Genomic DNA, 26,865 nt, shown 5'->3' with positions numbered 1-26,865 from the left:
CTTACTGATCAGATCCCCATGAGCTTTCTTTTCTCTAGGCTCACATGGTCCCAACTCTCAGTCTTTCTTCGTATGACAGGTGATCCAATCTTGTAAGTTGTTGGACTCACTCCAATAGCTCTGTGTGTATTTTGTACTGGTAAGCCCCATATTGGATCCATAAGTGTCTCAGCAGATTCTCTCCTGCTTTCTAGCTGCTCAGCCCTCAGCATGGGAGCAGGACTTTGCACATCACTTTGTTGTACATCATGAGGTTTCCACTGGCACATTTCTCCAGTCTGTCAAGGCACCCATGAATGGCAGCGGAACCATCTCACTTATCAAATACTGCTCCTAAACTTTATGAAGACGTACCCTCTGCCATTACCTAGGTCATTAATGAAGAGATTAAACAGTATTGGACCCAGTATCAATTTCTGGAGCACACTACTGATGACCCATTCAGTAGGCCCTAGTCTTCCTTTTGCTGCTGATACACATGTAGAAAGTCTTGCTACTTTTCACATCTCTTATCAGATTCAGCTTCTTTGGCTTTCTTAACCCCACCTGACCTTGTTTCCATTTCTCACGTGCTCCCATTTTATGTTTGCTTCTTGTCAGGAGCATCTTGTCTATCTATGTGAGTGTCCTGCTGCTACTGCCTGGTTTTCTGCATACCGAGATGGACCACTGCCGAACTTGTAGGAAATGGTCCTTGAAAATCAACCAACTCTGCTGGACCTCTGTTTTCTCAAGGGCTATATCCCATGTAATTCTCTTAAGCTCATTCCTAACGAGGCCAAAGTCTATTCTCCTGAAATCCAGAGTTGTGATCCATCTTTTTGGAAAAGAGTCTATCCACCATCTCATGGCACTGCAAACAGTGCTGCTCCTGACCTTTACATCCTCTGGTCTTTGTGGGCATAAGGTCCAGCGCAGCATTTCCTCATGTTGGCTCCTGGGTCATCTGTCAGAAAGTTACCTTCAGCGTGCTTCAGGAATCTCTCCTGGATTACTTGAGCCCTGCTGATTCACCTAGGCATTTTTAGCCTTTTCTCACACTTAATGTGTCTGCAGCTGCTATTTCTTTGTGCAAGCTACTCAGTCATTTTACACAATTAAACTTTTGAACCCCATTAAGCAGTGATCTCCTGTAGCGAGCAGTTCGCAAAAGGAGGCTATGTGAGGCTTGTACCAAAGTGCAACTTGTAACCCACCTAACATATTGGGTTTTTTTTCCTCCCTTTTCTCACGCTTAAATGTAAAATAAGCATTATACTGTAGGAACCAGGCAAAGGCTAATTTGCCTCATTTGAATGTGAAAAGGAGCCCACATCCTTCCTGTGCCCTGCAAAGAATGCAAAAAGACTTTACAGAGAAAACAGATGTACTAATATGTATCACTTGTGGGGGGCAGGGGGAACCAGGGTGCTGCCGCTAAAGCTGTGCTGAGTTTGCAGGGGAACAAAGGCATATAAAATATAGTGCTGGGAAGCTTACAAAGTTGGAACTGTTCTCTTTCAGTTACATTTGTGCTCCTGGCACTGAGAAACTGCTCTGAAAAGTACGTACATAAGAAAGCATGTAGCATCTTTTCTTCACAAACAAAACAAAAAGACCTGCACCAAAGACATTCACAGTGCTTAGATGCAAACAAAAAGCAGAAGCCTCAGCCCATCCTTTGAGAAAACTTATGGATTTCAAGGACAATATTGCCTTACCAGAAGAGGACACTACTCCTGTCATAAGTGAAAGGAACATAGCTTTTTGAAGTGTCCATTGATTTTATGTACGTATTGAACTCCCTGACCTCTCTAACACACAAGTATGGAAGAGGTAGTGCTGTCAGCTCTCCAAAACTACAGGATGGAGCGGGGAGGGTTTTAATGGATCAGAACAGCATAGAAAATATAAAACAAACGAACTCTGGATGTTATTTCTGCAGCTGCAGAACCCACTTCAGAACACCATCTTTTCCTGAACCAACTGTTTATCCCTTTTCAAGTACTTCGTTAAGAAGCAGTCAGCACTGGTCAGCCAGTTTGGGAATCTGCTGGTGCTCACAACTCTCAAAATTCACCAGCCTGCCTGATGCAGATTTGGCCCAGAAGCACTGTGGAGTCTCTTGCCAATTTAGCTTGCAGACAGGAGGCAGTTGCTTATGACCATTTATAATATTACATGTGTTGTCGGCTGCAGTAATAAACGGGATATCTATAGGAGGAAGCCTGAAAATGTCTTCTTGAAAGGCTACCTCAGACTTCCTAAATTAAGAACTGGTTTTGCAAAAGCAATGAATTAAAACGGAACAATTAGTCTCTAGTTTATTTTTTTTCAGCAGTGGTACTTGGGGGGAAACCCATGGATTGGGTGCAAGGTTTCATGAAGGCATTGTGCTAGTGTCCCTAAACGCAGCATAACTGCCATTTCCCTGCAGCACGGAATACTAGGGCTCAGAACCATGAGAAAGACACTTCAGAATTGACACCATCTTCTGGAAGTGCTTTTAATGTATGGGAGCTTGAAAATTACAACTCTGGTGCAAAAATGGGTATTAAATGCTCAGTAACCTTGAAAAGAAAAACTGTAATCCCACTTACTTAAATCACACAAATGTATTCACAGTACAACAGCTTGAGATGCTTCAGCATTATTTACCTGTGGGCTTGTTTTGTAGGATCAGGGTAAATAAAATCTTGGCCTTGAACTAATATCTGTGTTTTGGAACAAACACCTCAATGCGGCACACTGCAGAAGGAAGGAAGCAGAATAGAAATTAGATCACTTTCCTACATTATTTCTTGTAAGTGCGTTCTTACATATGGAATAAACATTTCCTGTTGTAAAAATCCTGTAAGAGCCTGCAGCATCCAAATAACTGATAATCCACTGTCACTGAAAACTGGAAGTCAATTAGACCAGCATGTTTAAGGAAGTGTTCAAAGCATGCAGCTGATCAGCTCTGCAGTGCTCTGAAAAGACAGTGAGCATGCACTGCCTGAAAACTACTGTGGTTGTCAGCAACTGCAGCTTTGCACTATGGAAGGAATTACAAACCTTTACTCATCATGCAGTATAATGATATGGGTGCATTTGATTCCTGCTTTTTGTTTTGTGTAATCTGTGTATCTAGACAAAATCTTGTGCAAGTCTTAGCCTCTCTATTCCGCATGCTCTAATTCTGCAGTGCAGATACTTTATTTATCTCTGCCTAGAATAATGCTGGTTTGTAACACTATTCCTCAAGTTGTCTGACAGCACTATTAAATCGAAGCTGTGCTAACTGCCCTGTCATTGCACTGCGAGAGCAGCCACAGAGGTGGAAATCCAATTTAATACCAGAAAACTTTTATTTTGATTCAAGTGCTTTTCTCATTCCTGGTTTTAGGAAAATGTTTCAACCATATTTCTGCATCCTGCGCAAATGCTTTAAAAATTAACACAACAACACGAGAAATTCCAGGAATTCCTAAGGACATTCAGTCTTATTTTTGATCAGCCTTTGTTGTCTGACTCTGCTGTAGAGGATCCAAAATTTTCTGTCTGGAAGGTTGCACAAGGGGCGGGAAACCATAACATTACAGTGACTAAAGTGTCCTGATAATGATGGCCTTAAAATCCTAATTCTCTAGACAGCAAAACACTAATGTAAGTCCCAGCATACCTGAAAAGGCCCTTTAGCCTCTGATGATCAGGCAAGTTGTGGATCATACTTTCTGGCCATACTGTGGGGACGGATTTTGTTTATTTGTACAAGGCCAGTTTTTATGCCCAGGATCAATCAAGTAGTTTAGTGGCTGTAATGCATGCTTGTTCATCTCTTCAAGACCCCGTTTCTTAGGGATGTTCAAAACTAATTTTTATCTGTCTCTGTCTTGGTTGGATGCAGACTTCTATTGTGATAGAGTGACCCACACAAGTAACTGCAGAAAAGGGAAGTGAGAATCAATTTCTTCAGACTTTCTCTGCTGGAAGTACTCTGGGTATACAGAAAGGGGAAGCCTTGAGAAACTCATCTGGTGTTTGTGTGATACCGATACAGACAATCTGCCTGAATGGGCAGATGGGGAGCTGGAAGAGTGGGAGAAAAGGAGAACTAAAAGTAGCAAAGCTGGAAACTTATCTTAGGAAATGAGGTAAAAGAGGGAGGAGAGGATCAGCTTGGGATTTGCTTCTTTGAGCTATATTCTTTGCATAAGTCTGAGGGAAAAGCCATGTTCCACCTTGGTGTCTTCACTTATGAGTTCCAAAAACCTACCCTATTGCTGTGCGTTCTTTTCTCTTTGTCTTTCATATGTAATTTTTTTCAGGAGCATCTGTGACCAATTAGTTGAGTCTTTTATTCTTAAGTTTCCTTGGTCTGGTTTCCTACCATAATTCATCTTTCCTTTGCAAAAAAATATTCCCAGCTTCTGTTCTTGCAGTCCCTGTGCAAAGAAATAAGCATCGCTTCAATGTTCTCCAACACCAAACTATGCAGCTTCAAAGTTGTGTAAGCTTGGGTGTTTCAATGAGTGGTAGGGCAGAAAAGTGTCATCCTGACAATAGCGTTGACAGCAGGTCCATACAGCCCCTCAAAGTTCAGAAGAATGAGAGAAAGGGAAGAAAAACAATTTGCTTTAAGGGGAGGGAGTTGTGTTGTAACTCTTTTCAATGTCTTGTGATCATAAAGGACTGAGTTATGCTGTTCCTGGGGTTTAAAATTAATGTCATCCATGCAACAGATGTGTGTCATGCATAAAGAACAAATTAAATATACAAATCATGTAAGTTTAAAGTATAAATCAAATGCTGAGTGTATATAAATATGACGCTTTGGAAGTGTTTATCTAATTTATCCATTTCTTAGGAGAGATGTGTTAGTTTTGCTGCTGAGAGGTGAGCACATGTTTGGCTGGGTTTTAGGTGGTGCTCTGTTCTCTTATTGTTTTCCTCAGTGAGGAGAGGAGACCTGGTAAAACCCTCTTCTAGTCTCTGTTTACATCAGCACTTTCGATCTGGCTGCGTCCAAAACAATTATGTCAAAGCAATTGCCTGCATTTGTTTCTTAGCGTGTTCTCTGGCAACACTGTCGCTTGAGGGTCAAACAAGAATACATTAAACTGGAATTGGGGCAGAAACTGCAGCCAGCTTCAGGTCAATGATGCCTCTTGAGATTCGTGAAAGTGACACTTCTGGGGTTCATTGCATTAACTTCCATAGCATCACTGTGTCTGGCCTGGGTGAGTTACAGAGGCAAATCATTAGTCTCACTCCTCCCATTTAATTCTCTCTCTGTGTGTCTGGAGTAAAAGGACAAGCCTAGCATTGGCTTATCCTTTAATATTTCAAAAAGGTTTTTGTCAGTCTGTATGTTAAAGATATTTGCTTTTATGTAGTCTCTATGCATTTTTGTTAAGGAATTTACCACAGTTCTGTCTTTTGAAGTAAATTTGTGGATTCTAGCTATGTGATGTTTGTAGTCTAAATGGAAAAATAACACATTTTTTCACATAAGCAAGCCTTCAGAAGGCCTAAAAAACACGCATGCACAACTGCTTAGCAGGACATCCTAGTACTGTAGGATGTAGATGGGGATATGCCAGAGGAAAGCGGAAGAAAAATGCATGTGGGAGGATCAATCTTGATCAAGATCGACTTTTCCAAATTTTTTGCTCTTTAGTGAACAAAGAATTGCCAGTCACACATTTTTGAGCCTTGAGATCTGTTGATAGGATTACCAGGTTTGGCAGAGTTGGTTTGGTGGTGGCATGTGTGTGAATGTGTGTGCATATAGGTACATAAATATCACATTTGGATGGAACTTCTTTTTCCCTAACATTTTCACCAGCTTTGTTAGTTTAGTTCACTCTGCAGAAATTCTGTACTATGACCAGTTTACATAAGATGGGATGTTCCCTCTGTATTTGTAACCTAGCAGTACAGCTTTACTGTGCTGTGTTTTAACATGCATCAATTAGTGAAAAGGACTGAAAGTTTGGAAAACACATTCTTTTTCTATCTATTGAATGGAAAAAAATATCTGTAGAGTCATGAATAATTAACTGTAATGAAATTTTTATGTAATATAATGCCTTTAAAATCTCCAGAGCAGCATGTTTGAACTAAGTTTGAGCTCAAGTAATTGAAATTATTTTATGTATTATTTGCAGAATGTACTTTGCAGCATTCGATCATAAATGGATTCATCCCTGAAGCTTAAAATAAGCTGGCACAAATCAAACATTCCCCAGCCTTTGTCCCTCCCCCACATTGATGGGATTCATATTTTTGGCCAGAGGCCTGAGTTAAGACAGGCAGCATGAACAAAGACTTTGTGCTGTGTCCTTAAAAACCACCAAATCTAGATATTGACAGGCTGTATGTGAAGCAAATTGAGTAGCCACTGCCCTCCACAGAGCACAAGGTCCTTAGGAGCCCACCTGCCAGCATCCAGCCTGGGAACACGGCAGTAGAAGCTTCCTTGGTGCTATCCAGGTCTCTCAGCAGGTGATGGGAAAGGAGGAGGTGTGGATGTCCTGAAAGAGCTGGGAGGTGCCTGCTCAGAGACGCTAGCTGGTTTCCTGAAGTAGCTGGTCCTTAAGTTCATCCTGAAAGGATGAAGCTGGGAGATGAACTGTCTACAGAGTAGAGAAGACTCCTTCCTGACGTCACCTTCTTTATCTGTGGGATCCTGGGGTAGGATCTGTCTATAAGCAGCAGGGAGCAGATCAAGTGACTTGCTGAAAGAAGGGCTCACAGGTGCTATCTACAGTGAGTTGTTACAGAGCTGTGACAGCCTTCTTCCATTTCCAGAAAGTTGTTTCCCTGTCATCTCAGTTGTCAGCAACTTTGTACAGTGAGGTGTTGTGTGGAGCCAAGTGGTGGCAATCCAGAGAGAGCTGTCTGCAGATCCTATAAAAGGATGACTGCCATCCATACTAAGACAGTACCTCAGCCCTAAAAGACTGAGCTTTCCCTACAGTCATTCAGTGTGCCATGAGCAGGGAGGCTGTCAGGATTCCTAACATGGAAGAGGGGTGAGCAATATTTATACTGAAAACACAGGACACTGATGCTTTGATCGTTCCTGTGACCGCCAACATTTTGCAGGCCATAGATGTCTGCTGGTGATTCTGCTAACCAAAGCCAAATGGATGTTCATCCTTAAATCAAGCGTGATCATCTTCACAGCTTGGCAGAGGTGGACAGTACGTCATATGTGATGTGAAGGGTTATTCAGTGGTTAACAACCCCTAAATGATTATTGGTATTAAAAGAAAAGCCCTGCAGTCTGGTTTGGATTCGTTTCCAGTTCCAGTGAGATTTCTACTTTTGCTGTAGACCCTACAGTTATCAAATTTATGTCTCACATGAGTGCTTCTATGCTGTGAACAAAATAATAACAAATTTTCCTTTAACCTTTTTTGTTTATAATGAAGCCTCCTGCTCTTCATTGTTTTCTCCTGAACATGCTTCTTTTTTTTTTTTTTCAACACTTTATTTGAAAAAAAAGAGGTGGCAGAACCTGCTACATTATCCATGTAGAAGAGGAACAAGAGACAAATACAGAGTAACTATAGCCTATGTACTCATCTTTTTGTTTTTCATTCGTTTCTACAGCTGAGGTTTGCATTAGCCCTTTTGGCCACGGCGTTTCATTTAGAATCCATGTTCAGCTGATTGCCCACCAGGACACCCACTCTCATATTTAGTCTCTGCTTCAGAGGATAGAGTCCTCTCTCTCCCTCTCATTCTGTAAGTATGGCCTCTATTCTTTTTTGCTCTGTCTCAGACTTGTACTTTTGACTGGGTTTTTTTTTTGCTGTCCCCACTCTTGTTATCTAACTGTAATTAGTTAACTTTAATCCGTGTTGATGATAAGGCTATTAAATAGCAAACAAATGGTCACTAGTTCCTGTGGGAAGCCAGTAGGAATCCCGTCTGTTCTCTAATAATTTCCCATTTACAGTTACACTTGGACTTCTTTCATTTATCACCTTTTTACTACATCTAATATGTCCGTGAACTCAGACATGACTTCATCATGAGATATATTTGACTTTTTTGCGTGACCGCACATATTACTCTCCATATATGGAGGCCTGCTCTGAATGGATGGATGGATGGAGCAAATTCCACATGAACTACAAAGCATTCAATGTCTTTGATATTCTGCAGATTGAGTCAAATGACTTAGACTTCTAATACTGTCAACAACACTGCCTTCATCAAGTGAACTTGTAATGTTTGTATGAAATTACATCGGATTAGTTTGACGGGGTCTGTTTTTCTTAAAGCCAAGTTGACTGACATTAATTATAGAGATTGGTTAAAGCATATATATTATTAATCTAGTCCTGTGTTTGCTGTTCTAACCTCTACAAAATCCTGGAAACAAGTCAACTGGCCTGTAATTACTTTGTTTCCTTCTTAAACCCTGACCGAGTATGAGCCACCTTCTTGCCCCCAGTACTTTCCCAGCAGCCCAGAACTACTTTAGAAATAGCAGCAGTAGCTCAAAAGCTAGCTCTCTAAAAGCTTCTGAGACAATGAATTTGAAACATCCAGAATCTTGTACCGCTGCTAAATGCTGCTGTAGTGGGAAGTTATTTTGTCATGATCATGATCACAGGACTTTTACCTGTGTGCTAATCAGAAATATTTACTAAATAACTTCTGCCTCTGACATATAGTTAGGAATTACTCTGCCACTTTTATTGTTCGGGAGCCATCTTTCATAATCTGCTTATTAGAATGAAAAGTCACAAATCTGATTTTATCTGTTTTCATTTTTTCCTAGTACCTTCTTGCGTCCTTTATGTAATCTCTATTTTATCTTATTATTATCTTAGTTCTTCTTCCTGTTTTGGTTTTATATATAACACATATTTTTTCACTTCTCTGGTAAGCCCAGCTGTTGGACTTTTCATTGTATGTTATTTTTATCTAGTGTAGTGTTCTTTTCATGGTTGTAACATTTTAGGTATTTAGGAAATGTCTTAAACCATATGCAGATGTAAACAATTTTCTTTAAATTCTGTCTCCAGACTGATTTAACTTTCATTTGCTATAGTTCTGTGAAAATGCCTCTCCGAAAGCATATATTGTTTTTAACTTATGTATAGATTAACAGTGTTTGTTCACGTATTGTCAAAAATTCTACTGGTTCGTATTTGATTGCAGACTGTGTTAGTTATGTGCAAAGAAAGGCTCAGTCCTTTTCATTATAAACAAGTAACCTTCTACTGAGACAAGATATAACAGTCGGGACTGTCTAGTTGCTCTGTTAACCAACCAGGTCATATGGCCAGCATGACACTGCACTTGTGCAAGCACTGCTGCTCCCGCGTGTTGGTTTCCCTGTCTGGGGCAGACAGCAAGTCACCAAGTTCCACTGTGTTTGATGTGGTAGGGTGACCAAGGGATTTAGCGGTGTGCTGTGTAATTTTGCTGTTGAAACTGTAGTCATGGCCTGTGTTGTGTATGACTCACTGACAAGGGTCAGCTTACTGGCAAGAGGAACTGAAGAAGCCAGTTGTCCTCTCCTGTTCTGTGATTTCAGCTATCTGTAACATACCAGCTAATACTTCAACCTGAATGTATCTTGATTCATAAATATCCAAGATTACTTTCAAGTTCTCGGCCACTCAAACAGGCATTGTTTGTGACACATAGGACATGTGACATAAGAGTCAATGCCCCTCTCCCAGCTGAACTTCTTAAGTTAATTACAACTATTCCTTTTAAAATTCTAATAACCAAAATCTAGCCATTAGTTTCCAGGCATCTGCAATGCTACTCTGCAGACAAAGGTTTTATCCATTTTTACAGATACTTGTAATTAGCACATAAACAGCTGAAAAGGGTCATCCTCTTAAAACTTCTGCTTTGGTTAATGTTCTGCTTGATACCGTGCTTTTGTGCTGAATGTGGTTTTGGTTGCTTATTTAATCTGGCTTCTCTTACCAGCCTGATCTATGGAGTGTGTATTCTTTTCCTACTGAGAGGTCACTTTCTCTTTACAACACTCTACTCCCACAATCCACAAATCTGACATTCTGCAGTTTTTTGGGTTTTGTCTTTTTGTGTGAGGTCAGAGGGAAGAGAAGGGAGTCCAGACAGGATCTCCAGATCTCCTGGAATGATAAGCAGTTATGTAGTCACAAGGCACTCAATTCCAATGAAACCCTGCCTGTCTGCTCCAGATTATCATCCAGTTCTGCTCATCTCTTTTGTATCTCAAATACAAAGAAACAGAGAAATCTCTGTTGTCTGCCTCTTCCTCTGCAGTGCTCTTTTTTATTCTCCTGGTGTGGGTGGTTGGAGCTGTCGTCAGGGGCCCTTTGGGTCACTGCTTTGTAACCTCATACTCAGAGAACTAGTTAAACTGGGGAGAGCATGCAGGGATTGGGAGGAGGACCTCAAGCACCATCTGCAAAATACTGCCAGGGTCCAGAGGATGTGCATTTGCTTGTTCATGCATGTGCTATTGGCTTGTGGACCACCTGAGGTTTTTTGGGTCCCTGTGCCCCCTTGGATCACAGATCAAGGAACACTCATGTAAGATAATCCTACATGCCAGGTTGAGCAAATGTCCACTTGGGCAAATGTCCACACTCTGTTCTGCATGGCTAGCAGTGTCTTCAGGTGTGTTTTTAGACCTCTGCAAAGGTATGTTGCCTCATAGGCCACATTCAAAGCACTGTTTCTTCTCTTAAACATATAAACTTTGAGAATGAAAGAGGAAGCAAATTAAATAATGAAAATGCACTTCTTCTGGCTTCAAGGGGGGACTATTAAAAATATTTACATCTGATGTTTCTGTCACTTATTAAGTCTTAAAAAAATGAGCTGAAAGAGACTAGTCCATCCTTTTGAGCAGAGGGAGTTCTATGTCTGATGTCTAGCTTTCACATTGCCTTGGGTTGTTTTGTTGTCCTTGCCAATAGAAGGAATTTTCACCCCTGACACATAACCTAAATATCCACAGCTGCCATTCAGTCCATTATTTCAATGTGACTTTCTGCATAGGCCATGAAGGATTAAAGTATGGCCTCCTGTAGCTGCACTGATGAGGCTGCAGTAGCTTTAATCTAAAGTACAGGGTTCTGAGCTGTAGCTGAGTCACTACACATGAGTATCCCTTGCAGATCATTCCCAGAGCAGTATGTGAAATAACCTCAGGTTCACGATGAAATCAAAGTAATGCATCCTTCTCTCTTTTACTTGCCCTCAGAATGGACATAAATCTTTAAGTCAGACCTACCATATGCTTAGTGATACTTAAGTATTTTAATCAATGTGGAAGGAACCTGCAGCTGCTTGCTAGCTTCCTTTGGAAAATGCACATCGTCACAGCAGAATATATTTTCGTGGCCTTTAGCTGGTATCTGATCACTTTTAAGCTTAACCTTCTCTGCCTATCAGAAGTGACCTGCAGTATGTAGCATCCTTGGCAAAATAAAGTTGAGAATCACTGGACTTAGTGGAACTGTAGCTGGACAGCAGAGGACTGTATGCATTGACTCTGCCACTCTTCTGTATGAGACAGTGCCAGTGAGGACCTGTATCCTTCTCTGTCCCATTTTCCAAGGTATTCTTCACTGCAGTCTCAGTCTCTTGCACTCTCCAGATTTCAAAATCTCTCTTCAAAATGGAAGAGATGGTAGTATGTAATCTAGGAATCCAAATTGATCTCCAGGTTGCATCCCAGCTCTTGACCTGGTTAATGTGGTTTAGCCTGTATAACTCTGAAGTTATTTTCCAGGCTGGGAAAAACCAGACTTCCAAATTGCTTGCTGTGGTGAACTAACTCTGGCCAGCAGCTAAGCACCTACCCTGTCACTAGCTGACTGTGCCCCAGCAGGAAAGGGTGAAAGCAAAGCGAACTCATGGGTCAAGATATAAATGGTTTAATAAGAGAAAGAAATAAGAAGAAAACAAGTGATGCAAAAGCACTCCCTCTACACCTCCCACAAGCAGAGCAATAGCAGCCAGCCTCAGAGCAACAGCTGTTTGCAGAAAATGCCACCAACCCGCCCTTCCCAGCCCCCTCCTCCCTAACCCCCTCCTCCCTATGCTTATTGCTGAGCATGGTTCCTTTGGGCTGGTTTGTGTCAGCAGTCCCAGTTGTGTCCCCTCTTAGCCTGCTGCCTACCCCCAGCCCACTCACTGTGGGGGTGCAGGGTAAGAAACAGAGAAAGCCTTGATGCTGTACTAGCATTTCTCAATGGAGACTAAAACACTGGTGTGTTATCAGCATGTTTTGGTCAAATTTAAAGCATGGCCACTGACTGGCTGTTGTGAAGAACTTGACTCCATCCCAGCCAGACCCAGTACTCTTACCTAAGGTAACTTAGCTGTTAAGCAGCAAAACCACAGTGGTAACAGCTAGATTTGAGAAAATAGGTCTCACTTGTCACACCATTTCTTTTCTGTGTCAATGTAGGCAGAGTTGTAGTCTCTTCCCGCTACTGACATACTCAGACTGCAATGCTCCAGTTGTTCAATGGCCTTTTTCACCACATGGTTTCCTTCTTCAGGTTTTTTGGTTTTTTGTTTTATTTTTTTGCTGTTGTAGCTAAAGCCATTTGCAGTTCTGGTGAGAAGACTGGAGATTTCTTGTGATCTGGCCTCAGGCAAATCTTTGCTCCTGCTTAGGAAGGAGAGTCTAGTCAAACAGGGAATCTAAGAAACATTTCTAAAATAGTAGCAGTAACCTAGTAACCTAGGTGAAATGTGAACCCCTTCAGGAAGGAGCAGTCTTAAATGGTCTCAAAGCATATCCTTTCCTTGTTTGAGACTCAGCTTGCTCACGTTTTGTTGTTCTCACAGCATCTGAGTTCATCAGTCACAAACCAGCAATCAGGCAAGGCAGATTTGTGCATAGGCAAAGAGGGGTGAGGAGGCAGCAGTGGTGTTTTTTGTTTTTGTTTATAAGAGAAAATCTTTCTCTATGCTTCTTACATGTTTCAAAGAAGCAAATAGGCCAAATTTCCTCACCTCCCCCTTTCCCTTCTCTTCCCTGTCCATCCATATTCACACTCTGAGTTCCCCTCTGTGCAGCTCCCATGCTGTGAATCAGATGAACACCCATTAATCCTGAGTAGATTCTAAAAATAAGAATTGAGAGGGGAAAAAAAAATCAGAACAGTGTGCATCAACCTGCAATCATCTTTTAGTTCTCTTGGGGGGGGGGGGGGGAGGGGAAGAAATAGGAAATCAGTGGAGACACTGTTTCACTTCTTCTCTTTCCAAGATAAAATGCTTCTGACATTTGCAGCAGTTGTTCTTCTGATACAGGATTTCTAATTTATATACTTAAAAGGCTCTTTAAAATTTAGGCACATTTGCTCAAAATGCTTATGCAGGCCATCCACCCACTTCTCTCAGCTGCTGAATAGAGCTACCACAAGCAACTTGATGAAGGAGGAATGTAGCTCGAAATCATGCTACTGAATTTACATTGTCTTCTTAAGTGTTACCCAGAGCCGAGGACAGACCCATCCTTTCCGTGTTTTTCACTGCAGAGTAAGCTGTGTGTTCACTGTGTGTCGTTGCTGCCTTAATTTCAAATCTTTCCTGAACTCGTCTTAAGAACAACAAAAAGGAAAGAAATCCTAGCTGAAGGTTGGTGTCTGACTCGCTCTTCAGTGCGAATGCAGAACCTGTGGGCATTACTTATCCGCTTGGCTGTAAGTAAACTTCTTTCTTTTAGATTGCATCTGAAAGTTGGTTGTTGGTGGGAAAAGAAAGGGAAAAAAACAGGGAGAGCATCTCCTCGCAACTCATCTTCCCATTCTGTGCTTTTCTAGGGCATCCTTTTTTTTAAAGAAATGAGTACCCTGACATTGCACAGGGTGTATCTCACTTACTGCTACTTTAAGAAATTGCAGGGTGAGACTATTTTAAATTACTTTGTATGTTCTGTTCTGGGTTGTTGTTTTTATTCCTGGAAGGAGTGTATCACACAGAGTGGAAAAGAATTTGCTGTACTTTGAAAAAGACAAGGCCGTAACATTCACAGACTCAGCTGGCTGGCAGAGAAGTTAGGAAATGGGGAGGGTGGCAGAGTGTGTTTTTTGATGGCAGCTGGGAGGGTTCGTGTCCTGCTCTTTCATCAGTTACATCGGGGAGCTTTTGATTGCAGCCACACTGTGATAAAGCATTTCCTTTTGGCCTTGACGTGTAACCCTCCCCAGCCAGCCTTCAGCCAGACCCACAGCAGTGGCCCTCCAGCCAGCACCATGCATAGAGACAGTTCTTGTCTCTCCTGCCCAACTGGAGCACTGACTTCCTTTTTCCTCTGGCCTCTAGTAAATGTGACTTAGTTCTGGCTAGTTTTCTTACTTTGAAGCTACACAGGGACTGGAGAGATACTGTACCCACTGAGTGTGACCAGAAGGACGATGGATCTGTCAAAAAGTTCATCACTGGCTTTCAGTGGTTCTGCCCCATGAATCATGCTCTCAGCCCCTGACAGAATGCAAGTCCAGTTGCAATTCATTGAAATCCTACATCTTGCACTTCCTTTTGTTAGTTCTGGCCTCAAAGGCTGCCTGAAACTAAACATGCAAGAAGTAGCACAAATCTTCATTTTGTGTAAGTGACTTTTATCTTGGATCCCAAAATGGGCAAGGAGGGAAGGCAAGCACAGAGCTATATTTGTGGACATGTTGCAACTTAAACATGGCCTGTCATGTCAGGAAGCTGCCATTCCCAAGGCCATGTCCCAGTCATGCCGCCAGTGGGGAGGAACAGCAGGACAGACAGCAGCCTTCCAAAGCTCTCTGCCAGCCCTACTGATCTCATGACCATGGGAGCTGCTTGTTCTCCAGAGGGGCTTCTGTCACTTATTGCACAAGACTTCCACAGCAACTTTATGCCAACAAGAAACAATAGCAAGGGCACTCCAGCACCGTCAAAGGCATTTGCTTTGGGCCAGAGCAGTATGGCAGCAGGAGTTCATCTAAAACCACTCTTCCTGCTGTTCCTGTGATGGAAGTTCTCTGACACTGAGCACTGCCTGCTCCTGTTGCCAGGCATGGGGCTGCTGCAGGCGAACAAGCAATTAAAATGCAGAGATTTTTCTGCTCAGCCCACTAAAGGAGAATCTGGTCATGGAGCTTCAAAAGACTCCCTTCAAAAACCAAATGAAAGCAGCCTAAGCATTTTTCAGTGCTGTTTTCTTGTGAGAATGCTGTTTCAATGAATACATTGATCCTGCTACATGCTCAACTCAAAGTTTTGCCCTGTTGTTTCAGGCCTATTGTTCAGGAATACCACACTGTGTATGTGCATATTCTTAATTGTCACAGAAAATCCAGCACTAGGATTGCATCTTCTCTGATTTCCATTTTTTAATGCAGTATGGAAGGCACTGAGCACATGTAGATTTGCAGGAAGTCTACACAAAACCAAATCTATCACATAGCAACATTTTTTTGTATCTTTTTGACTCCTGTAAGTTGCTGAATCACTGGTCAAGCTGGGTTGGAGGCAGTCCTCTAACAGATCTGCCATGGTCCAGTATGCTCTGACCAGACTTTTAGCGCTATTCCACACGTTGCCCTGAAAACAGATTCTGGGCATCCAAAATGCTACTATCAGCATACACCTAATTCAAAGAAAGGTCATTGAGCAAGCAGCTTGAAAATTCTCTGCGGGACAAGGTTTAAGTGCCTGTTTGTTGCCCATCTTGGGCTGCCTTCCTAATGACTTGTTGTAATAGTCAAAGTGAACAGGCAAGACTTCTCTGAAAACTGGATTTTTTAATGCATCTAAGTCTTGTGTTCAAAAATACTCCCTCAGTTTCTCTCCAGGGATCGACTGATGGTGATGTGAAAAGTAAAACAATTCCAACTTCGGGGTAAATTTCTGTGTAGATTATTCCCTCTCTCTGGCCTGCAGGAGGCATTCCACAGAACACTGAACGCTCTTTCAGAAGTTCCTGTAGTTCTTATTCTTGGAAAGCCTTTTCTGTTCTTTTTGCATCTTCCCAGAATGTGGCATTTTGAATATTAAATCCTACTGCAACTCGTGAAACTTGGCTTATTTGATGTCACAGTCTGATATGCTGTGGTGCTTTCAGCAAAACATGAAACACCAAGAAGATATCCCTTAGGGAATATTTTGTTCAGTGCCATGCTGGATGCAAGCCTTGGTTTGATTAGCAAGTACCACAGAGACTGAATAAAAGCCAAAGGTTTTATTCTTCTGATTCCTTTTCAACATGACTGTTTTTTAATTCAGCTTTCCTGCTGGTGCTTTCCTGTCAAGATTTGTAAGATTTGGTCAGAAAAAGACAGTTGACAGTTACCATTCAACCAGTCTTTCCCTTTCATATCTCTCACTGAAAGAAGTTCTCCTGAAAATAGAGATTTTCTCCACAGAAAGCTGAGGAGAGAAAGAGGAGCCCAGCTCTGCACTCACCCCGTCTCTTCATCCCATGGCACATGGGAGCATGCAGAACAGGTAGATGTCCCCCTGCATCTCCCCCTGTGCCCCCCCTCAAGTGTTTTAAGGACAGACTTGCTCCTGAAGTTTATTTGTTTTTGAGAAAAAAATCAGGTTCTGAAACGGGCATTGTAATTCAGTAAGCTGTACTGTGTGTACTGTAATTCAGAAAGCTTCTGATGCTATGAGGCACTGAATTTACACTACTTATCCTCCCATCCATCTCATCTTCATAGTTTGCAACTGCAGGAGCTCGAGTAGACCACGTTTTGTCTTTTCATTTTTCACATATCTCACATTTTGCTTTTAGAGTACAAAAAATGAGCATTTCTTCATACTCCTGGACTTTTCCCAGGCTTTATGACCAAACAGAGAACTGCACTGAACATAATTAAGGAGCTATGAGTATATAAAAACTTAATAACAATAAAAGATTACCTTTATATCTTTGTCAAATAATGTTTCCACCACGTGGGAGGAAACTACTCTTCCGGTTAGGCTGATGTTGGATCACTTGCAGTGTAAATGTTGAGTCCAAGAAATATAAGAGGGACAAGAGGAGAGGCAAATATCGTAATGGTTATTTTCATTTGTCTCTAAGGAAGTCTCGGAAACTATGTAAATGTTTTATATTTTCATGAAAACACATGTTTTATATTGCCCATAAAAATGCATCTTGTAAACAAATAAAAGCAATATGTTTGCATTGGAAAAGTTAATTTTAATCAGGCTGGTTTTAAGAAAATCAGTGGCAAATTATGATAGCACTGTATGACTGTATAACTTGTACATCTGAGAAGCGATGCCTTTCCTAATGGACATGGAATAAAATCTTGTTCCTTTACCGTAAGTTGCACAGCGTGTTGGATGAACAATATTATGTGCTTTTCTCCTGAGAATTCAGTGTGAAACAGCTCCAGATTTTGTTTGGTGATCTCAGTGCTGGCTAAATAACTCCAGCCTTCCAGTGCTCCAAGTGCTGACATGCGGGGTGAGAAGACTTTAGGATGTGAAATGCCTTCTCTGTGATACTGAAGGAGATTAGTTTTTGGACTCCATTCATTCATGTGAAGACTGATGCTGAATTGAGTTTACATTTATTGTCTATGAAAACCCTGAGTTAGCTAAATTCTCTTGAAGCATGCACTCACACATGTATTCTCTCACATTTAGCAAACTCTCCATGATATAAAGTAGTTGGCTGGAGTCTTTCAGACAGGAATAGACAACTTCAAAGGAGCTGGCTCGAAAAGTTGCATGCACATTAACACCATCTCTTACATTTTACAAGAGAATACATTCAAGCAGTCTTTATGCTTGGATTGTCCAGACACTGACAAAGTGGAAAGGGGCAACAGAAAGAAAAAAGCCTTTCTGTCAGCAACCAACTGCATCAAATTCTCCTTCCCTGTATGCTGCCATTGCAGAGAAAAGGAGCAAAAAAAACCCAAACAAAACTCAAAGCAGTGATAATTCCTTGCTTTTCTATTCATATTATTCCTTATAAAAAGAAATCCCCAAATGGTTATTTTTGTTCTAAGAATATTGGTACTTATGTGTGCTATCTCCTGGTTCATACACTTTTTCAGAATTAATACTTTGAAAGATTTTAACTTTTTCTTCATCAACTGACTAGAATGAGCAAATGAAGCGTGCAGGGTTGTGATAGCTCTTGTGACTCGGTACGTGAAATCTTCCCCAATTTCTGTGGGAAATCTTAACCTGCTCAGCTGAAAGTTTGCAAATGAGTGATAGTGCTAGTTGAAAAATAATTCTCTCATACATATATTTTCATGTCTGCAAAAGCAGCAGCTACAAGAAAATCTCTTCTTGCCCCTACTTTCCCCAGTACTCTCTGAGACTTCTTTCATTCTTTTGCTTTCTTTTCTACTTTTTTTCCAGTGAAAACACATGGGAACAAGTAAGAGGAGAGAGAGAGAGAGCTGGAGGGGGAGAGGGAGGAGGTGATAGAGTTTCACAGGGAGGTAAGGTTTCAATCCAACAAAAAGGCCGCTGAGATTCTGCATTAAATAGTAAAGCTTACATTAACACTCCACTGGTTTGAAGTGAATGAATGTATGTGCCAGCACTTGCAGCTTTTAATCAGAGTACTTCAGTAGCTCACTCTTCTCCATCTGAGTCTCTTGATAGGGGATTTCCCTCACAGCATCACCTTGTGCAGCAGCATTTATTCAGCTGCCTGAGTCTTGCTTCTTGTGCTCAGGTCCAAGAAACAAGTCTCTGACTCATCCCTCCAACTCAACACACTGCGCTTGGCTACCCTTGTACTGACTGCATTGCAACAAGCTCTCATCCTGCAGGTCCACTGCTCTCCTTGTGATTCTGCTGTGCTCTTTTGTGTCTCTGAGGTTCTAAAAGAGCCCAGGAAAGCTTTACCTTTAGGTGGGCAAAAACAGTACAGAGTTATTCACTGCTCACACAAAGTGTGGATGACACCAAGCTGAGTGGCAAAGTTAATAGACTAGAGGTAGGGAAAGTATGCAATCCAGAGGGATGTGAACATGCTTGAGAGCTGGACTTGTGGGCCTGTGCAAACCTCATGAAATTCAAAAAGGCCAAATGCAGTGTCCTGCATCTGGGCTGAGACAACTCCAAGCACAAATACAGTCTGGGCAGAGAATAGATTGAGGTCAGCTCTGAGAAGAAGGACTTAAGAGTGTTGTTTGATAAGAAGCTCAACACAAGCAGTCAATGTGTGCTGCAACCCAGAAGGCCAGCTGTGTCCTGGGCTGCACCAAAAGAAGTATGACCGGCAGGTCAGGAAGGTGATTGTCCCCCTCTGGTCTGCTTATGAGAGACCACTGGCAGCACTGCATCCAGGCCTGGAGCCTGCAGCACAAGAAAGATGTGGAGCTGTTGGAGTGAGTCCAGAGGTGGGATATGAAGATACTCAGAGGGCTGGAGCACTTCGCTTATGAAGAAAGGCTGAGGGAGCTGGGTTTGTTCAGCCCAGAGAAGGCTCCAGGGAGACCTCATTGTGGCCTACAGGAAAGCTGGAGAGGGACTTTTTACAGGAGCACGCAGTGACAGGACATGAGGTAAGAGGATAGATTCAGATTAGGTATAAGGAAAAAATTCTTCACACAGAGGATGACGAGGCATCGGCACAGGCTGCACAGAGAATGGCTCATCTCTGGAGGCATTCAAGGCCAGGTTGGATGGGGCTTTGATCTGGTGGTTGGCAGCTCTGCCCATGGCATGGGAATTGGAACTAGAGAATCTTTAAGGTGCTTTCCAACCCAAACCATTTTGTGATACTATGAAAGATGACTTGGACACCTTTTCAACCATTGTGGTCTCTGTGGGATCCCCTGGGGTCGTTACCAGTCCCAGAAATAGACAATCTCAAGCCCCAGCATAGAACTCTGTATCTCCAGCCCCAGCTCTAAAGCTTTGGTGAGGGCACATTGATATATCACATTGAGGGTAATTGATATATCTCATAGAAATGGAGAACAGTGAAAAGAACACCTTCAAAGTGAGCTAGGATTGAAAGGTAGTAAATGTGTGCTAACTGCAAGCAATATAGCTCAGGGAAATATATTAAAATGAAAATTGTTTTTCTGAAGAGGCTTGCAGAATAATTGACAGTATCTTCAAACTGTGGAAAATACCCTTCAACAGAAGGGGTTTTTAATTAGGCAGGTTAGACTTAAGGAGAGGGTATCTGGGTGTCTGTGAACTGTCACAGACAACAGGGAGCTACTGCATAATTTTTCAGGCATTAGCAGCAGAGGAATATGCTTTTTCTGAATCCCAGGAGTTTGTCAAAACTAATTTCCTGTGTTGATATTGGGGTAAGGCATACAAAATAGCCAGCCTGGCAGCTACAGAAAAATGAGGATATTTGAAAAAGGATATGCTTTTTATTTACTCTAAGTGACGGATATTGGCTGAAATGTGAAAAGAAATAAGGGGAGAAAAATGTGCTTTGCTATACTTTTTTTTTTCTCTGTGCTGTGCATTTTCTGGCTGCCTACTTATATGTTCTGGAGAATGTATGCCTAGGAATTCAATTTTTTTAAAGATTTTTTTTCTGTTGTCACTGCTTTTTCTTTTCAGTGTTAGTGTCTAGAGCACAGTTTGTGCCAAGCTACATGTAGGATTCACTGCACCTGTTCAGATTAAGGATCCATGCAGATGGTATCTGATTCCCTTGATCCATCATCCTCAACTTCAGAAACCTTGGTTTTGTTCCAAGATTCAGCTAGAATCAATAGCAAGGAATTCAGTAGCACCAGTACGTGAATTCAATATTAGAGCTTACGGAGGAAAAATAACACCAGGTAACAGAGCTGACCTCTGAGGGCTGAGTCTAAATGTGGTGGCTCATCCTCTGCTTCTTTGTACCCACATAGAAGTAGGCTCTTAACTTGTCTGCAGTTACCTGTACACTAGATTATTACCCCAGGCACTGGTAGTGCCCCATGGGGATTCTGAGTATGAGATTATGAGAGTTAAGAACTATAGATCAAATTTATCTGAAGAGTACATTCTTGTTTTGCCCGTGTCAAAGACCTGGGCTTTGAGGCTGTCTTCATAGACCATGTTAGTTCCTCCACAACTTTCTCAGCTTTCTTAGCTCATTTATATTTTCATCTACCCCAGCATCTGGCATCAAGATGTCTTACCCTTCAGCTCAGAATTACATAAAGGAGTGTTACTTTTGTTTTAAACGTGCTATCTGTTGAGTTCACTCCTACCTTCCTGTGTTGTAACTATCGTCTCACTGTATTTGCTTTTCTATCTGGCACACAGAGCTCCAACAATTAAGAAAGGCCACACTGCCTTTACATGAAGGGAGCTCTTTCATGGTTGGCAATGTCAGAAGTGAACAATGAGCTAAGTAAGTGCCTTGCTCTGGAGGCAGACCTGAACAGCTCTAGCTGTACTTTTAGGCTGTGGCTTTGCCTTCTAGTTATTCTCCCCTGGCACAAAGGGCAAGCAGGAGAGGTTTCTTTCATCCACTGCTTCCATGCAGGCAGCTTTCTGGAAGGGCTGGTCAGAGATCTGAGGCTGCAATAGGAAAAGGTAGGGCCTCCTTCTCTGGCCCAGGTAAGGAAGAATGTGTCATGAGCTTTCCCAATACGTTGCTGTCTATTTTAAAGCAGGTTGTTGGGTTTGTTTGTTTTCAAAAATTAGCTTTTGAGCAGTGAACTTAATTTGATCCTCATCATAAGTAGGTTTGAAAGAGACCTGTGCTCATAAGTGTGCTAATATCTCTCTTTTTCCTCTCTCCCATAGGATTTTAGATAATGGGCTGTGTGCAATGTAAGGACAAAGAGGCAACAAAACTGACTGATGAGAGGGATGGGAGTTTAACGCAAAGCTCAGGCTACCGCTATGGCACAGATCCCACGCCACAGCACTATCCAAGCTTCGGTGTGACTTCAATTCCAAACTACAACAACTTCCATGCCACAGGAGGCCAAGGACTGACGGTGTTTGGTGGAGTCAACTCCTCCTCTCACACAGGGACTCTGCGTACAAGAGGAGGAACAGGTGAGTTTCAAAGTCTTGTTTTGGTGCACCTGTTTAGATATCAATCACATTATGAGGCCAGGGTCACAACTGCATGCTTTGGGGTAAAGCTACCTCATTAATTACTGCAAAGATTCAAGTTGAAATGGAGCTGGGTCTTCATCACCACGCTTGCAAGCTTGCAGATGGTAGTTTGCTTGGGGGATGAGAAATTATGTATACATGTCGAACTGACAACTTCATCCCACTATCAGGGAATGGAAAGTGTGGTCTAAGCCACCTCAAGTGGTTAATAGGAAAATCTTGATGTAGATATGACTACACTCTCTTCAAAACCCCTTTGCCTATTTGAAATGCTTACTTTGTGTGTGGCCACCAAACCAAGAGGAGTGCTAACTCTACAAACTGAAGGAAGTGGTGTGCCCACAAGAATTGGCAGGAGGTGATAGCAAGAGGCTTCAGTTTATTTTGCTCCTCAGCAATTGAAATGGCTTACATTTGGCTTAGCCACCTGGCCTCGTGAGGCTCCTTTCCCTTCTGTCTTTTGGTGATGGAATGTAACTCACTTATCTTCCTCTTCAGGTGTAACTCTTTTTGTGGCGCTTTATGACTATGAAGCAAGAACAGAAGATGACTTAAGTTTTCACAAAGGAGAAAAATTTCAAATTCTTAACAGCTCGTAAGTTTTAGGCTTAGAAATAAGCTTTTTAATATTTTGAAACTTACAATGTTGACAGTTATATTTGTCTTCCTACATTATTTGTAAAATATAATGTTGGATATTCGAGATATGTAGGGATTTTACTCTGCTTATTTACTTGCCTTTGCTTGGTTTTAGAGAAACAAAAACTCAACCACATGCAGCTTTATTTTAGAAATAAGCATTTGTTACATGTTCAGAACTGAAATTACCAGTTCTGAGCTTTACCAGAAGTAATAGAAATTCTACAAGACTTGTATTAGCACTTTCTACAAGCTGATGCAAGTGTCTCTGCACAGGAACAAGCTAAAAACCAATTCACAAAGGAGAAATTGCACAGACTTGCATGTCAACATAGGTTTAAAAGTCATAGTTCTTCTTGTAAAGTAGGTGATACAGTCTGAGCTTGCTAGTAAGTGAAGTGAAAACACATCGCTGTACAGTTGCATTTCACATGAAAGCCACATTTTCATCCTGGAAATCATCAACTTAAAATTAGTTTTATTACCTGCCCAGAGGAAAAAAAAAATCCCAAAGCAATTTAAAAATGACAACTGAAAATCACTGTGCTGTTGACCTATATCAGAACATCTTGTAATTTTTTGTCTCAGAACTTAAATTTGAAGGCTAAGTATTGCATTTAGTGTTGCTACCATGTACAGGCAGAAATGGGTTTACCACCAAATATGTAGCTTTTAGAAGCTTTTTGATATTTTTCTCGTCTTTATTTCTTATACTGTGTGACAGTGAGGCAAAATCATCCCTGGTGCAGGTCCTGTTAATTTTAATAGAATGACTCCAAGGTTGGAGTTGGCTCAATGTGAATTAAAGTTAAAAAATATATAATAATTTTAAATCAGGTAATTCTGTGGAATATTTCATGAAGCCACAGAGCTGAAGAGCTTTGATGTAGATGAAAGCACAGAAGCTTCAGTTACAACTTGTAGAGAGAAAAGCAGTTTAAAAACCTCTCTACTTTTAAATTACCCTTTGGAAAAAAAATTTCTTTTTTAACCTATTATCCCTTTTTTTTTCATGTTGCCTGCTGCTTTCCCAGTGTTACGTGAACTGTGTCATAACTTGAAATGAGTAGAAATTGCATTTATTATAAATTCTTTACACGTACCAGTTGATGAAACTAGGGGGTGCTCACGGGGGCTCGTGATGCAATGACACTTGGAGTCAGTGGGACAGAAAGATTGCAGGTGGTTGCATTGCAGGCATTTTGATGCACGTAGTTACTGCCTGGAGGAAGGTTATTTAAGAGGAAAAAAAGAAAACAGTCAAGCATCTACTGACTTTCCTGTAGGGATTTAGAATCTCAGTTCCCAGCTCAGCATACTCTGCTTATAACCACTGGACCTAACCACACCCCTGGAGTACTGACAGCAAAGCTGGGAATCTCCAGAAGACAGCTTTTCTGTGAGAATGCTTCATCTCTTCACTTCTATCAGAACAACATGAAAGCAGCCCATTTTTTAGAGTCTGCCGCTGCTGTTTTCAACCAGGAAGCACAGAAGTGCACTAAACCAGTTTTTCCGGAATATTTGCGGGGGGCAGGTTTTTCATAACTCTGAACAAATGAAATTTGATTTGTGCTCTGGGTGAAAAGTTCAGGTCAGCAAGACCATACAGAGGGTATCCGTGCAATATGGTGTCAGGAGTGGTCCTTTTCTGGAGTGGTTCCGAGCAAAGGCTGACTTCAGAGCCCAGAAACGTGCCACTATCACCATCTCTGCTGCTATTCCTGCCTGCCCTGCCCTGCCCCGACCAGTTCCATTGAGTAGTCTTCTCTTAACCTGGGCTTGTCAGGTGGGTGTCTAAAATTAGGAGCTGTGAAAAAAGAGATACTATTCTCCTTTATGGTGAGGGTGACGGAGCACTGGAACAGGCTGCCCAGGGAGGTGGTGGAATCTCCTTCTCTGGAGATATTCAAGACCCACCTGGATGCCTACCTGTGTGACGTGTTGTAGGGAGCCTGCTTTGGCAGGGGGGTTGGACTCGATGATCCCTAGAGGTCCCTTCCAACCCCTACAATTCTGTGATTCTGTGATTCCTCCTTTCTGGCAGTGCTTTGAGAGATTTTAGGTTTCCCTGCCAAAGCAGAGAGGGGTATTCTTGATGTTGTTCTGATGTAGGGCACTTCTTTTTCCCTCCCTAGATACGATGAGATACCTCCATCTAGTGGACTGTCTGTGCAGTGAGGAGAAGAAATGGGAGCTAGTGATAGTGGTGCAGTTCTGCTGGCTGTTTCTAACAGCTGTGAAGGAACTGGACTGTTTATCAACAGTCGTATGGCATAATCTCTCAGCAATCAACTACAGCAGCATATGGGAGTAGCATTAGCACTTCAGCTGGAAAAGTTAGGAACACAAACAGGGCCATTTGCCTGACATGCTAATGTACATAATGTGTATTAAAATAGTGACAGCTGCCAGCATCTAGAAAAGCTAGTTCTTATTCACTTTTTGAGCTGTAGAATTGGAAACATTATTTTTTGAACCATCACAACTGTTTTCTGGTTGTTTTCCATATTCTTTCAAGCTGTTAGAGAAAGTGGAGTTGAAAATGAAAAGTAAGAGCTCACCTTCACACAGCTTGATAGCCCAGTCAGTGTGATTTCTGTGACTGTTTACTGAAGAGGCTGGATTTTCTGGCCATGTTTGATGTGTTTCAATTAGTGACAGAGAGAGGAACTGCGAATGAGTTTCTAAGCAGTCCAGAAATAGAAAAGAGAATGTTTGTTTCTGGCAGTAGGAGTCAGACATTGGGTGAATTTAGGGCTGAGAACTAAACACAAATTGCTTAAATTCCAAATCACTGCATCCTGTAAAATGCTAAGCAATAAACATCTGTTAGAGCTGTGAGTTCTACAGCAATGTGCAATGTCTGAAGGACAGTTCTGTGTCTGACTGTTCACACAGGTGTATGACAAAAACTGATGCTGAGCCCCATGGAGTAGAGCCATAAGATTGTCCTGCATGGACTCCTTAATATTGAAATGTCATAGAAGGATGTGAGGTTGTAGCTATTCAGAAATGCAGCTAATTAAGATATCTCCTCCAGGTGACCAAGAGAAGGAACCTAAAGGATGAAGTGTTGTCTTTAAGGACAGTCTAAATCTCCACGCTGATAGATGGTTTTTTGATGTCTTGGGATTTCAGATGGATTATGCTTGTGGAAGTTTGAATGTCACGTTAGAATCAGCAGTGGATGTGACAGAGTTCCATTTGGCAGTTTTCCTATAAGCTCTCTCAAGGGTCTGTATTAGAATAATTGCTATGGAGAGAGCTTTCAATATTCCAATTCAAATTCAACCATAACCAAACCTGCCATTATGCTCCATTCAGAAGGCTGCGTTACTAATCACTGCTGAAATAATAATAGGTGCAAAAAAATATGTAGATTTTTGTGGTTGAGATGCAGGCAGCTCTCTCCAAAGTACACCCTGATACAGGGAGGAGCTGCTGAGAGTTTTACCACCTGCCAGTTCTGTTAGCAGACAGATCACTATCCCTACAGCTGTGTCTCTCTCTCACTTTTCCTCACCTTTCTTTCTGCAGGGAAGGAGACTGGTGGGAGGCTCGGTCCCTGACAACAGGAGAAACTGGTTACATTCCCAGTAATTATGTGGCTCCAGTCGATTCCATCCAAGCAGAGGAGTATGTTTTCTTTTCACCATAAAGACCCATTAGTGCTGTTTTAGAAGGGGATTTGAGTTTGTTTTGATGGATTGCAGTGATTTTTCAGATGCCTTACATTATTTTTATTTCAGTTCTTGACTGCACTGATAAATAATTAGGTAATTAGTAACAAAAGAAGCACAAGCTCAGTGTTTTTTCAATGTCAAAACAAAGGAAGAAAACCTTAAGGAATGCTGGTCTGTTTTCTTTATTCAAGTGTCGACTAATTTCAAGAGAAATATGCCCTCACTTTTCCTGAAACAATTTGCAAAAAATGTTTGGAGTCAATTGGTGTGCAGACTCTCTCTTAAGCATTTTACCAACAAGTACCTTCCAAGAGGTTGAAAGCCTACTAAGCATACAGTAGGCAGCATAATGAGACATATCTATGCAAAAAATAGAGTGATGTGTGTATCTATATTATTTCCAGAGTTAAAGTTACGTTGGAGTATCTCATGTGTCTGCATATGGCAGTGGCACAAAGCATGGCTTGTGGGCATCATCTGAATCAGTTCTGCAGAAGGCCATGGGCTCTACTGATGAGCTACTGCAGTCTGTACCTTA

General features: G+C 41.7%; 1 protein-coding gene across 3 annotated transcripts in view; it reads left to right on the top strand.

Moving 5' to 3' along the window:
- FYN (FYN proto-oncogene, Src family tyrosine kinase) overlaps nt 1-26,865 on the top strand; it is a 130,359-nt gene that overhangs the window by 69,507 nt on the left and 33,987 nt on the right. The window contains exons 3-6 of one of the 3 annotated variants that reach the window (XM_072331616.1): nt 7,582-7,716; nt 21,682-21,939; nt 22,501-22,597; nt 26,182-26,280. In XM_072331616.1, coding sequence (XP_072187717.1) covers nt 21,693-21,939; nt 22,501-22,597; nt 26,182-26,280 — 443 coding nt within the window. In that variant the 5' untranslated portion in view covers nt 7,582-7,716; nt 21,682-21,692. Of the gene's footprint in view, nt 1-7,580; nt 7,717-21,681; nt 21,940-22,500; nt 22,598-26,181; nt 26,281-26,865 lie in introns of those variants that run through there. The other 2 variants (XM_072331618.1, XM_072331617.1) reach the window with 2 other exon arrangements.

Source organism: Excalfactoria chinensis, chromosome 3 (assembly GCF_039878825.1).
Source record: "Excalfactoria chinensis isolate bCotChi1 chromosome 3, bCotChi1.hap2, whole genome shotgun sequence".
Taxonomy (NCBI): Eukaryota; Metazoa; Chordata; class Aves; order Galliformes; family Phasianidae; genus Excalfactoria; species Excalfactoria chinensis.
The sequence above is the reverse complement of the archived record's forward strand: the minus strand, read 5'-3'. Positions and strand labels throughout refer to the sequence as shown.